Source organism: Neopelma chrysocephalum, unplaced genomic scaffold, assembly GCF_003984885.1.
Source record: "Neopelma chrysocephalum unplaced genomic scaffold, ASM398488v2 Primary Assembly neopelma1_69, whole genome shotgun sequence".
Classification (NCBI taxonomy): Eukaryota; Metazoa; Chordata; class Aves; order Passeriformes; family Pipridae; genus Neopelma; species Neopelma chrysocephalum.
This window is the reverse complement of record NW_020897729.1, coordinates 2,325,480-2,339,530: the sequence shown is the minus strand read 5'-3', so window position 1 is coordinate 2,339,530 and position 14,051 is coordinate 2,325,480. Positions and strand designations below refer to the sequence as shown.

Below are 14,051 nucleotides of genomic sequence, written 5' to 3'. Positions count from 1 at the left end.
ACAGAGGAGCTGGTGATTTTGTTCACTGACAGAACTTAAAAAAAAAAAACAACAAAAGAGACCTAAAACTTGCAAGGGACATTAATTCACCTAATTGTAGCTACAGGTAAATATAATCAGACTGAATAGCAGCAAAAAACATAATGGGCATTTATTCTATTCCATGACACAGTTTCAGTATATGCAAACATCTACACAGCTTTCAGGTCACAGAAAGATTCCCCATTGGTTAACACACACCTCTACTACTGACAGAAACTGTGTATCTGAAGAAACAATTCCAGTTTGCCCTTTAATCCAAAGTTTAGAAAATCTTATTACCTTATCTCTAATCCAAGAAATTCTAGGAAGGTGTACATCTTACTTCAATCCAAAAAGGCTCTTTCTGGGTTTAAGACTTGAACCCATGCTACCTTTGATGGGGAGTGAATGTGTTAGGTTTGTGGTAAAAAGCCAGAATCCTCTTGGCTTCATGATGTGTAATGAACAGAAAAAACCCACAACCCATGCTTCTTATCCACCAGACAAATCACTATCAGAAAGGTAAAAAAAAAAAATTAAAACTTATCTCCAGAGTATGAAAGATATAAGAAACTATGATAATCCTGTGATAGAATACTGTAGTTGAAACTATCCAAATCTACCACCACCTACATCAGTCCCCTGTCCTACTGGATATCAGAAAGTTGGGAATCCAATTAAACCTTTAAATAAATGTTTCCTCAGCTTGTCAGGCCTGGTGCTCTGGCCTCCTACTCTTAAACCCAGACCTTTTGCTCTGACAATTCTCTCAGGTTTCTTATCTCCCAGTTCAGGACCATATATGTCAAATGACATGATGGAAGGTGGTGATAACATTCAACTGCAGCTAGGAAAAAAGCCTTATGGTAAAACAGGGCTTTAGAGAGGCCTTGGAAACATCTCCCAACTGTAACACAGTTCTGTGGCCTCTCTCCCACCGCGTGCAGCAGATGCATCCTGTTAATGGATTGTGGATCAGGCTCACGAGCTGACCCAGGAGGTCAGAGAGCTGGCAAGAGACATGGAGTTGCACTCCCAAAGAATGAGATCCAAGCCAGATCGTCAGAGAGGACAAAGCTGACACCGGAAGCCCTTGCTAAGTAAGAGTTCGCAGTGTGATTACAATGGAAAATTCTTTTGCTTATTAATGCCTCAGGTCTTAAAGCCAGTGCAGTTAGTAAGACCTGCTTCTGGGATTTGTCCTCCTGATACAAATTTCTTCCAGTATGAAAGGACAGGCCTTCAGTCTGGTGGGGGGCAAACCAGGAAGCTGGTGTTTGTACATTAACAGCACACATTAATAACTGATACATGTCACATTTCAAAACCTGAGACCTCAAGGCTTTCTATTACACAACACTGCTTTCCTGACATTAAAAATTGAGCACAATGCATTGGGGAAAAAAATCAAGTTTGCATACAAATAATGCTACCAAGGATATAATCCAAAGTATTCTCCTTAATTTCCTTGGGCAATTGTTTGTTTTGGTTAATAGCCCTCATATAATCCTCCTTCCCTGTATAACTTCAAACTACCAGTGTAGTGTAGCTGATTTAAAAAAATCACTGTAGAGCTCAAGTACAGATCTCAGAGAATGCTGCAGTTTTAGCATTTTCTGCTCTCAGAACCTGACCCCAAACCTGGATTGTGCCCTCAGTTGTACCAGTATGGCTGACTGTAAACTCAAGCACCTCCTCTTTCCAAACTACGTAATGCACATTTACTCATTCCCTAAATAACAGAGATAGGAATTTAAGGCTGCATGACAGTACCACAAAAAAGTAATTTCCTTGCTAATGATTTTCTTTTCTGCTCATCTATTTAGAGACATTGATCCACCAGAACCAATTTATTTAAGGTCTGGCCCTGACGCTGGTGATGTCAAGTGAGAGAGGATCAAATCCTGAATACTCAAGGTAAAGTAGGGAAAAAAACCCAAACAATAAATGACCATATTTAATGCCTGTCAAAACTCTTTAAACAATTACTTTTTCAAAAAAACCTCTCACTCATCTTGCCTATACAGAGACCTAATGGTAAGGATGAGCAAACAAGTTGCCCCTCTGCAAGTTTCTTCCCTCTGCAATTATACAGGTGACTGTCCCTTACAGCAGAAGGTGGTTTGTGAAATGGAGTAGCTGGAAAGACCATACTCCAGTGTCTCTAAGTATTTATGAGCAAAAAGTGAGGGAACCTTTCAACACAAATCCAGCACAGATGCTGTGAACTCGTGCTACTACTTAGTCTGGGTCACGGTGCCTCCAGCTTTATTCCAAAACTTATGCAAAAACCTGAAACCACTTAAGGGTAGAACAATAACATCTGAGTGTATAACAATGAAGTATTTGAATCCCTGAAGAAAAAGTAATGGGATGGCTTAGTGGCCTAGTGGCAAGCAGTCAGAATTTCAGTCCATCTCATCTGGCTTCCTGGATCAACAGTTAGGGAGTGGCTAGAAATCTTTTGAGATGATGAGAAAGAAGTTTCATTTTTGTTTGCATAAGATAGGCTATATGTACGTTTTTCTTCTTACACTTATTTGTGTTTCTACATGTTTGCTATTCATGTATAAAACTAGAACTCTCTACATTGGAAATAAATGAAGAAATTACGATCTATCAAGAAGAAGATGAGGAAACCTGATTATGACACAGAGAATGTCGATATGCAAAGACTGTGATCAGCCCTCCAAAACTTGGCTAAATGTCTCAGACAGCCTGTGGGGATCTGCTTATAGAAACAACATTAGATTTCAACCACAGTAGCTACTATAACCTCATTGTCAAGGAGTGACCTAAAACAGTCAAGAAACCCGTAATCTAAACAGTCTCAGTGCTATAACTGGACTGGTCCTTCACCAGAGAGCTTGGATGGCACAGCAACTACCTCAAATAGTGTGGGTAAAGGAGCCACAAAGTCACACAGAAATAGTTATGCTGCTAAAGCCTAGTATAAAAATAGATACAACTGTGCTAGAAAAACACAGCTTTACTCAGTTTAACCTGGCTAATTTGGGACAAAAGAGAGGCAAAGATTTACCTCCAGCGGGAAAAAAATCCACCACCAACACATCATCTTTCTCTAACCTATCTGCACAGCTGGAGACTCTGTTAAAGTGGCTGTAGTGGCTTAAGTACAGTGCAAAAGGTGCTTTCAGAGAAGAAATGATTTTAGAGACACTTTCAGAGCAGAAGTAATGATGCACAAGATCAATAATCATTTCACAGATGAGAATCTTTTAGTAGAAGCAAACAGAAGAAGTGTGGCTGTAAGAGAATAACTGGTCACCTAATGCTGTCAGGCAGCATCAACCACTCCTCATGAATGATAACTTTTGTCTACCTAGTTCTTAAAAACCTCCAGTGACAGAGATTCTGGCTGAAATAATGATCATACTCTGCTGCCCACACACTTCTTCAATGATCATTTATCATTCTTAAAACTCTTAAAAGTCTCTTTTTTCACATAGAAGGAAACATGCCTATAACTAAATGCTAAACCATACCAGGACAGATGTTTATGCTAAAATAGCTATGTGATAGGTGTACAGAAAAACATGCAGTCTAGCAATAACCCAGACAGCTTTTGTCAGAGAAGACACAGCTTCAGCCACTCTGCACTCTCTGCAGAAAAAAAATAATGAGCAAAACCCTGGGCAAATGGAGCACCTTGAAAGCACAGGAGAAAAAGAAAAGTCTTGATCCAAGCAGAGAGCAGGAACAGAGAGAAGAGGGCTGTACATGGCTGTACAAAATGGATTATCTCAGTACATGGAAGGGGAGACACATACAACCCCAATATCAGATGGTAAAAATACAGAAGACTACTGGGGTACCTAATGCATTGCCTCAGAAATAAATCTGAGCAGAGAGGAATTGCAGATAGCCCATAATGTTGAGGTAGCAGACAAACAGACCCTAGATCCCTCTTCAAATCCTGGAGTAGCAGCTTTTGCAGATTGCATAAGAAAGCACCTCCTAAATTCATGGCAAGTCAGAGAGAGGGGTTTTAACCATTAACAGGGAAGTGAAGGCATTTAAAACAGTGAGGAATAATACTGGTATCTGAAAATATTAGCATGTAGCGAAGAAAAGGGAACATTTTTATTATCTCCTTATCTTTCTGTAACAGATTTCCAAGAGGAACAAAACGTATCCATAGTGTCATTGTTATTAGAAATCTTGGCTAGAATAAAGAATTTTATTTTCTTCTGCTTTTCCTTTGACTCTTCACCAAGCTCTCCTACTACAAATACACATGAACACCTACCACAGCAAAAACAACAAGCACAGTTCATGATTTTGGCTTGTCTTTGTAAAACAGTGGCACACAATATTTTATTATTAAAATATTTTAACGTAGTTTTAATATTAACACATTTGAATAATCTGAACAAGTTAGGTATTAAAAAAGGTTGTAGCACTGAATTGCTCTTCTGCTATCATTAAGTCATTTAAAATCTCACAGGAATAATTTCATAGATGCTAGAAACTATCCTAAACTGGTTCTGCTGCTGAAAAATAACTCGAAAGCTCCTTCCCCGCTCAGGCAGAAGAGATTGAGCAGAATATTAATGAGCAAGGTATAGTGCAGTCATCTGAAAAGAAACTGGAGGCTGGTGAAGTGGGGAAAAAACAACCCCAGGGATCCTGAGCTGCTTAGCAATAAGATCAAAGATTCTTAGATAGGATGTTAAAAGCCCATCATGTAAATCAATAAGGTGGCTATGGTGTATCTTCTAACTGCTCATCTAACAACTGGCTCTTACTGAAGAGGGAAGTCCTCCCTTCCTCCTCTTTTCTTCATTTGCTCTCGTGATCCTGTGTGATGCTTCTCCTTTAGCTGGCTAAGCCAATTCTCTCTAGGGTTACAGGAACATCACTGACAGCAGAAAGGAACAGAGCACGAGTCCAGAGCTGAGCAACCACTCCCCCTTTTAGCTAAATTAAATTGGCTAATATGTGTCATCAAACCCATTCAGAACATTAGCTTTAGGGTTGTTTTTTTTTTAAACATTCAGTTAGCATTTTAACAGATACAAGTTTTACTGTCCTCACAACAACAGAATTAAATATACTTATGCACCTACGGATGCATAACCATGTCATTCACCCACAGCTGAGATCAACAAAACTTTATGTATTGCCAGGTTCTTATACAAGCTTGAACACATTATGTCTTGTCTTTACCATCTCACATTTATTGTTCCATATGCAGCTTAAGTAGTATTGTCTATTGAGATAGTTACTGTAAAAATCCCAAACGTTATTACTTACAGTTCCAGGCCTTGTGAAGTCAATACTGTGTGCGACACTTTGTCTCATCTGATTGCTGAACAAGCGAACACAAACACTTTGAAGATACTCTGGTGTGATCTAAAAATTAGGAAACAAAGCAAGAACAGGATTATATAAAACTTACACCTTCTACCAGAGAAGTATTTCTGTATTAAAGGTTGTTTGGTTGATTTTTTTTAAAGAGAGTAAGAAATCACACACATGAGACTCATTGACGTGAGCACAAGGAATATACTGCAACTATTGTTCTGTTCAGAAATTAAAATAACTGTAAATTCTCTTTATCTGGGAATTGTCATGCTATTCACAAGACTAATGCTAAACACTTTTAGAGAGCCTAGAAGAAAACTACAATTTGTCACACCTATGTTTCCATACAGATTTTCCTCAACCAAAAGGTTTGAAATCAAAACAAATTCAAAAATGAAGCAGTTTTGTGCTTTAAACAATATGTTGATGTGTTGTCTCGCTAGAGAGCAGAACTTAGATAACTGTCTTGTACAGCAGAGAGAATAAATACGAATTACACAGTACAACACTTTGTGTTTCAATGCAAAGAGAATAAATATGAATTACACAGCACAGCACTTTGCATTTCAATGCAAAACATCTCAGTGGATTTAGGTTTTTTGTTTTGGGAAATCTACACCACAATAGAACAGCCTGATTTCAGAACAGTTATTAACTTCCCCAGAACAGAGGCAAGAGCATCAAGATTATAGAAATACAAATGGGTACACTTCTGATATGCCCAGATGTAAAGCAAGATGACAAAACCCTTCAAATTCAGAATGCTGCAGCTTCAACATGACTTTATTCAGCATTCAACTCCACTTTGGATTCAGAAATGACAGAAACCAAGATTCATAACAGAAGAGCACCCTCAGCTGGACACACTTGGGAAGGATTAAATAACTGTCCCGCACAAGGCTTACAAAGGAAATTAAAACAAGCATCTGCAACAAAACAAAACCAGCGCCTGGTTCCTCCCCCACAGAAGGTAACTGGATATCACCCTGGAGAGCACTGAGGTGTGCAATGGGAGGCAGCAAATGAATGACTATGTGTTTATTGGTTTTGAAGTCCATGTGATCAGATATCTTTCCTAATCTGCTGTAAAGCATAATCCACACCTACAGGCAAATTCTTCCCTGCAGTAATATGTGAGCAGTCAGTGATCCCAGATGCACAGTAGCAAACCACAAGATGTTCCTGCTGATGGCAGGAGGACTGTACATATTGACTTTTCAGCAGGCAGCACAGGAAATCCCAGGTCATTCTTCCTGCTAACAATTCACAGCTCCTTTAAAACCATCTAGAGGCCACTAACATCTGCTGTAAGAATAACCTTCAGGTTACACAGAAGTTATAGTACAGAGGCACGTTCGCGGAGAAGAAAGCACAACAGAGGAAACATACAATAAACTTCGTATAAAACATACCCATAAGAAAATTGTATCTTCTTCAGTCACACACATGTGGCCCATTTCACATGGTAACTCATTCACTCCTACCCCAGTTCCCTTTATCAATTAAATTAACAAGTTTAGCTTAGCAGAACAGAGAGCAAGGCCTTTCCTCACCAAAATTTTGGATGAGAAGATTGTTTCCAGCACCATGGAACTTAAGACAGACCTGACAGAAGTTTTAACACACAACAACCATTGATGGGCTGCATTGCAGTCAGTAGTCACAGAAATACCCTCTAATCACTGCTGATGCTATAGCTCAAAAGGGGACTCTCACAAGAGATCTGGGGTGTCTTGTGAGATGGTGATTAGTTTTTTTCAAGATTTCTGAGCCAGCACAATTCAACTCATCTTTTGCACTACATTTACCTTTCCACATAGGGTCAAAGGAAGAACCTCTCATCTAAAGTGCTGTGTTTCATCAGTAAAGAGCCACAGTACTAACAGAAATGCTCATAACTACGAAGCTTAATTCACATTTTGATCTCCATTTTCTGGAGGGTGTGCAAGCAAGCACCCATCTGAGTCATCACTTACCATCTTGCCATTGACTGTGGCCTCCAAAGAATCCACCAGCTCTGCAGTGACTCCAATGAGATTGTGGTAATCTGCTTGCATTTTGTTAAATCGTTTCAGGTAGGTCATGGTCCTGTGCTCAGACTCCACTAACTGTTGATGAAGATGTTGCAACATTTCTGTCAAGAAAATAATCAAAAGAGAAGTAGCATCACCTTTTCAAACAAAAGGACAAAAGAACCCACAAGCATTGTGCTCTGAAGGCACAACTTCAACTTCCGAGGTGTAGAATTTCACTGCAAGGATAATTCAGCACCTCTAGTGTGATTCCATTTCATCACAACAGCTACAAGTATTTATTAAGCCTTAATCACCAAAGAAACAACTGATTCCCAATTACAGCAGTAACATAACTAACTGTTAGACAGTGAACATCATTGAACATATTTGTGAAGAAGACACTGGTTTAAAGGTCTGTTACTAGGAGAAGTTCCAGGCTACCCATGACAAAACGAGACTCTGGGCATTGAATCACAAGAACAAATGACAATACACAGCTGATTAACTGGACTTGCTGTCTGCAGAGCAGTCATGCACTATCTGTGACATTCACTAAAGTAATACAGGGTAGAAAACATTATCATGACCAGCAATTGGAAAGGTCAAGTAGCCACTCCAAAGATAAAACACCAAAACAGGAGAAGGACACTATCCCGAGATTCAAGCCACTGTTTGCTAGATTACACTGTGAGACTGGGGGTTTTATCCAGTTAATGTATAGGAATTGACCACTGGTATTTATGTTATGTAGTGCTTTGTTTATTTTAAAGACTAAGTCTTCAATTTTTTGGGGGAAAATGGTACAATTCACAGAACAAAAGAACCCCAAATCCAACCCAAAAACATTCAACTGCTCATTTGCTATTTCCTTCAACTGAATTCATTGAAGTTGCAGGGAATTCTCTACTTCAAAAAATTTTTCAGGTGACTCTGGTTGATGGTAAGCTGTATCAGTCACTTTTAGTACCTTCAGTTTCTGAAAATAACTCAAATTGGTCTTTTTTCAGAAAATAAATTATTAATAATAGCTGTTACATTTCTGACATATTTTGTTCCTTCAGGTTCAACTACTTTACAGACCAAAGCAAACTGAGTATCCGAATCTGTACCCTCCACCCCAGTGTCAGACTCAGCCAAATCAGTTCTACATGGAACTCAGGCATGGAATCTGGAGCTGTGTACCACAGTGCACATCTCTGTGACTAGACAAAACTGTGAAGGGAGGTACAATAATCCTATTGTTACTGCTGATGTTTTGTATTTTGCTAGAACATTATGTTTTAAATTAGGTTGCTGAGAAGCCAATATTGCTTTAGTGTTTTGAAAATGGCATCAGGCCCATCTGCAAACAGAGGGAATATTTACCATAGGATTTTCTGTGAAACAATGGGCAGGAATCAGCTTGACTCCAGAGTTTCAGACAAAAGTAGAATTCCTTCTCACAGATTTAAAAAAATTTTGGGTGAGGGTAGAGCATTCCAAATAGCCCACTATGATACAGTTTAGGTCCAAGTAGACCCAAAGGGAAGAAAAACAAAATAGCCAAGATGGAAAACTGGAAACCAGAAAAACTAGTTCCTGTTCCTGGCTTTGAACAGATTTTGCCCACGATCTTCTAGGAAACCATTACCCTCTCTCATGATTCACTATCTCTTTCCATAAATACATAGGTCATATGTCCCCGGAACACTGAAGCATTGGGAAACATAACTGATGTAAGTAGAAATCTGGGATCCTCATTTGGAGAATCCTAAGCAGTACAAAGTTTCACTGCACAGTTATCTCTGAGTTTAAAAAAACTCAGCATATAACACCTTTTGATAAAAAAGCTCTGGAGAATTAAGGTGTAGTTACTCAAAATCTGTCCCTTTGCTCCACTGCTCTCTGAACTGGGGCACAAACCTCTGCTGTCCCATGGCAGGTGGCACAGGGTGGTAATCCTCATGAGAGGGAAAAATGGGGAGTGGAAGTCCTGTGTTAGGACCTCGGCTGCCTCTATGATTTCAAATGTTGGAGACTGCTTTAAAAATTTGTCACATCTTATGGATTTTGGAGTTTTTGAAATACGTTGGGTTTTTTTATCTCATTTATACTAAAAGCAGTAGATGGCAGAACAGCTCATTTTTGCTATCAGAAAATTTAAGAAAAATTATCTTTTTAATGGGATCTTTTACAGAAAATGTTGTTAATAGACTTCAGCTATAAACTGTAGCTATAAATGGACAATCTTAAAATTAAACATGGAATATACAAAGAAGGTACATTTTCTTACTTCTACAAGTTAAGAGAGAAAAAAACCCACAGAATTATTTTACTCTCAAAGCCTCCTCCCCTCTAAGGGTGGCTTCTTTCTGAAAACCATTCATGAGCCACAGCATTCTGTACCTCCAGGGTTTGTCACTGACACCTGATACCAAACTGCAAATCAAACTACTGTAATGATATTTCTCTTGCACTTTCTAGGAGGGAGCCAAATTCAGTGTGAAATAACAACAGAAGCTGTGACAAGCCACAGATCCTGTTCAAATCCAGCAAATGAACTTGAAAAAAAAACCAAACCAAAAAATGAAACACCACTAGAGCAGCTCCCAGTAACATTAAGCAATCCTGCTGAGAGCACCAAACTTTTTACAATTCTGTCAGCTCTTAAAACCATCTCAACTGCAATCAATATTCATTAACTTAAAACTCAGAGAAGTTAAGATAGCTTCCAAAGGCAACCCAAATTATTCAGCCTTGATAATAATAATAATTCAACTTTGATTTTATCTTCATTCCACAGCCACTACTGCTAAACTGCTACCACAGCTGTAATATGATACAGCTCCAAAACAAGAATATTTTTCTAAACTAACAGATTCGGAGAGCAACCATGGCACAAAACGCAGCCACTCCAGCACTTTATTCCATTGCCTCAACGAGCAAATTGGAATATACTTTTATTTAACTGTGACACAACACATTTGATTCAGAAATTTCCAGTGGATGTATCTAGAGCGTGACTTCACTCAGAGGAAAGTTGGAAGCACCAAATCACAAAGCGTAAACCTTCTCAGAGTTTGCCTGCTTTTCATTGCCCAGTGGGTAAAATTTCCAGTGAGGAAAATCCATCTTCCAACTAGAGTCAGTAGGAAAAACACTACATAAGCAAAACTCAGTGCAGATCATCGCTGACAAGTACCTCTTCCAAGCACAAAGGGCTGTTGGAAGAGTTGGTCCTGCTCTGCCCCGTTTCCCCTTTGCACTCCTGTCACATCCTGATAAAAGCATTCACTTAGATCAGGGAGCTACTAGCCCAGGTAAAAATCAGTATTTAGTGGCTTGTTTGAAACGTTAAATCATTGCCCTCTGAATCAAGACTGGGTAAAAGGAACTGGTACCTTTCAGAGGCATTTCAGTCTACATTTATGTCACCTTGCAGAAGTGATCAGACTGCACCATAACAGGAATCAGAGACTACCTCAAGACATGTGGCTTCTCTCTTTCCTCTCCCAAACACAATTCCCAACACTGACAAATCCTTTTTACATATGATAAGTTTATCAAAGAGGAAGAAAAAAAAAGCTCTCTAGACCTTTATTATTCATATGAAACATTATTCATATGTGGAGGAAAAGAGAGGAAAATACAGCACAGAGGACTAACCTCCTGGTGTAGGAAGATGTAACACACAGTAAAGCTTGTCACTCTGCCAAATGAAGATGCTGGCACCAGGCATCAGCTGAACTACTACATGTTTCTACCAGTATTCTTGCCTGCTTTCTCATGTGTGTAATTGTTGAGTTTTTTAACTCCAGTTCCTACAAGCAGCCAAGGAGTTACACATATGCACATAATTCCATAAGAAGCTTCTTGTTCTAAGTGAGAGATTGGTTGTTTTCCTTTACAACAACTTACCTACACCTAAAACAGGCTTCCTGAACTTGTGCTTGCTCTGTCTCTTTCTCTCTTAATCTCAGCCCACCCTCACATACTTTGCTAGAAGCACTGACACTGGCCAGGCTGAGCTCCTGCACAAAATGCAGCAGAGCTCTGAGCAGAGGAGCTGCAGGTCCCAAGAGCTGTCAGACACTGGGGCTCCTTAGGTGACACTGAAACCTTGCTCTCAGAAGAGGCAGGAGTCTCCTTCTTGCTTACCACATCTGCATAAAAATTACTATCCATATTCTGACATATTTCCACATCAACAGTCATTTAGACTTTAGCAAATCTTGACAGACAGGTAGGTCACACTTCACTTTCTCTTGTGCAGCAGCCTGACACATTTCTCCCCCTCTCCCCTTCCCTAAAACAGTGGAAGAGTGGCTGTGAACTCATCCACAGATTTGTAATGAGGCAGTGAAGGGAACAGCAGCTGAACACCCTTCCAAATACCTCATTCCCTCCATTCCTCTTAGCACAGAGGACACAAAGAAGATCTGAAGCTCTCGCTGCAAGATGCCAACCATTCTGCAATTCCTTCCTTTCCAGCCAAACTGAAAACATATGGGAGAGCTGTAAGTTAAGCACCACTGCCACACAAATAGCTTTCAAAGTCATACAGGGATTGAAGTTTTTTAGCAAATGGGTAAAAAGCCAGACTGTGCAGGTAAATCAGGCAAGGTAAACACACGGAACTCTCCTGGGCACCCGCAAGAGCATTTGCACCACCCCACCCAAACGTGAAGTACTTCAGCGTGTCAGACTGATGACTGGCAACTATTTATAAAAGGCTGTTTCCAGGACTCTGACATACTGCTCTTCATTCATGCGTTGCCTATAAATTTTCTCTGCGTTTCCCCTTCACTGATAAAGGAAACATTCTCCAGCAGCGGGGAAGTGCTGTGGATCCCACGTGAGCTGAGCAGTTACTGCAAAAATAACCTCTTGCATCCAAAACTTTCATACGAGACAGTCCTCAAGTAACCTTTATGGAAAGTCCAAACTGACTCAACCTCCAAGGCACATAACAGATCTACAAATTAAGGCTGACCTGCATGGATTCAATTCCATGACAGTTCCCGTACTTGTAGAAAGCACAGAACCATCCCAAATGAAAAATAATTAGGCCTAAAATAACTCAAGCCCAATCATGTAGTAATTTCTTTTTAATCAGAGTATGGAATTATTGCCTTCAGGAAAGCCCATCATGAGCAAAAAGAGTAACTTCTGGAAAATAAAAATCCACAAAGATCTTTCTAATATTCAGTGAAAGTCTAATGGAACACAAAGCTGAAAATAACAAAGAAAATACATGGAACTCACACTAGAAGAAAGCCTAACTTTCTCTTTAATTCAATCTACAAAGAGTAAATCCTCAGGGTAAACCTACAGATTAAATTAACTTGAGAGGAAAAGTCATTTTAAGAACCCAGCTGGTCTCATACAGATCTCTACCTATAAAGTGTATGCAGAAAGTCACGTGAAAAAGTGAATGCAAGGTATTGGAAACCTAAGTTCTATTTATCGAACTGATTTTTAAAGGCACATATTTCAAGTGTCATCAGCATCTAATGGGATTCATTATTTTTAAAGGGCCCCACTTTAGCGCATATAAGCAGCACCTCAAAATGCAACCAGCCAGTCACATTTAAATTAACACATTATTATTCAGGAGATACTAATATGTACTATTTTAGGAGTTTAAACAGGATGAGTGAAATCAACTTAGACATGTCTAAGATCATCAGACAGTCATTAGAACAACTGTATGAGATTTAAAATGCAGAAGATACAGATAGGCACAAGCAGGTAAGGGAAAGCAATCTGAGGCAAGTTTCATTCTTACGGAGTTCTCCACTATTTTTTACCACGTTTCAGGACAGAACAGACATTAAATACAAATCCCAGTACTAGGCCCTCTCCCATTTCTAGTACATGCCTATTGATGCTCAACCCTCTGAGCTCAAGCAGTCCAGCAGTAATCCCAAGGCAGGGGTCTGGATTTCAAAGGACTTTCTGCCACACATTACTAGTTTCCCCATCCCTGCAGGCACGCCTTCTGCTACTATCACAGCCCCTAATAACCTTCCAGATTATCCTTACCACATCTCAGCATTTACCTTTGTTGCATTGTCCATTCTCTTTCTGTTGCACAAGTAGGAGCAGTTCAGGAAAATGTGCATCCTCCTTTCAGTACATGTTTGTTCCAGAGACACAGATTGAGAAATTCAACCAACTGGCAAACTCAACCAAGCCAAACAGTCCTGCTGTCCAAGGCAACAGCCACAGGAGACGAAGAATAAAATAATCAATAATAAATACATGAAAATCTCTTAAATGCACAAAGCAGAATGTTGCATAGAGTGTTGAGACCTTTGGTTGACCTTTAAAGACATTAGATCCAGCCCTGATATATAAGATACAGTAACTCCAGTCTAACTGCATTAACACCAAAATGAAAAGTCAAACTGCTGATTTTACATAAAATCAACATACAAGTGTTTTAAGGCAAGTGATGTTTTTATATCTAAGAAATATCCAAGGCTTAATTAGGATTCAGTCCATTACTCCATAAAGAGGAATAAGCAAAGAGAAAATTTTCTTCAACCGTTGTATGGCAGACTCCCACACAAACACCTGTAATATGGGAGTGAAAGCAGTGTTTTGATTGCTTCTCCCCATCCTGGTAAATGGGCAGGTATGAAACAGAAGGGATCTAATTTCCAGCTCATTATTCAATACCACTATAGCAACATGCTGCTTTGG

General features: G+C 39.4%; 1 protein-coding gene across 3 annotated transcripts in view; it reads right to left on the bottom strand.

The window, feature by feature from the left end:
* Positions 1–14,051, bottom strand: part of ARMC9 (armadillo repeat containing 9) — a 65,169-nt gene that overhangs the window by 43,336 nt on the left and 7,782 nt on the right. For all 3 annotated transcript variants that reach the window (XM_027685763.1, XM_027685765.1, XM_027685766.1), the window contains exons 7-9: positions 13,406–13,430; positions 7,326–7,483; positions 5,299–5,397 (exon numbers count right to left, since the gene is read on the bottom strand). In XM_027685763.1, coding sequence (XP_027541564.1) covers positions 5,299–5,397; positions 7,326–7,483; positions 13,406–13,430 — 282 coding nt within the window. The remainder of the gene's footprint in view (positions 1–5,298; positions 5,398–7,325; positions 7,484–13,405; positions 13,431–14,051) is intronic.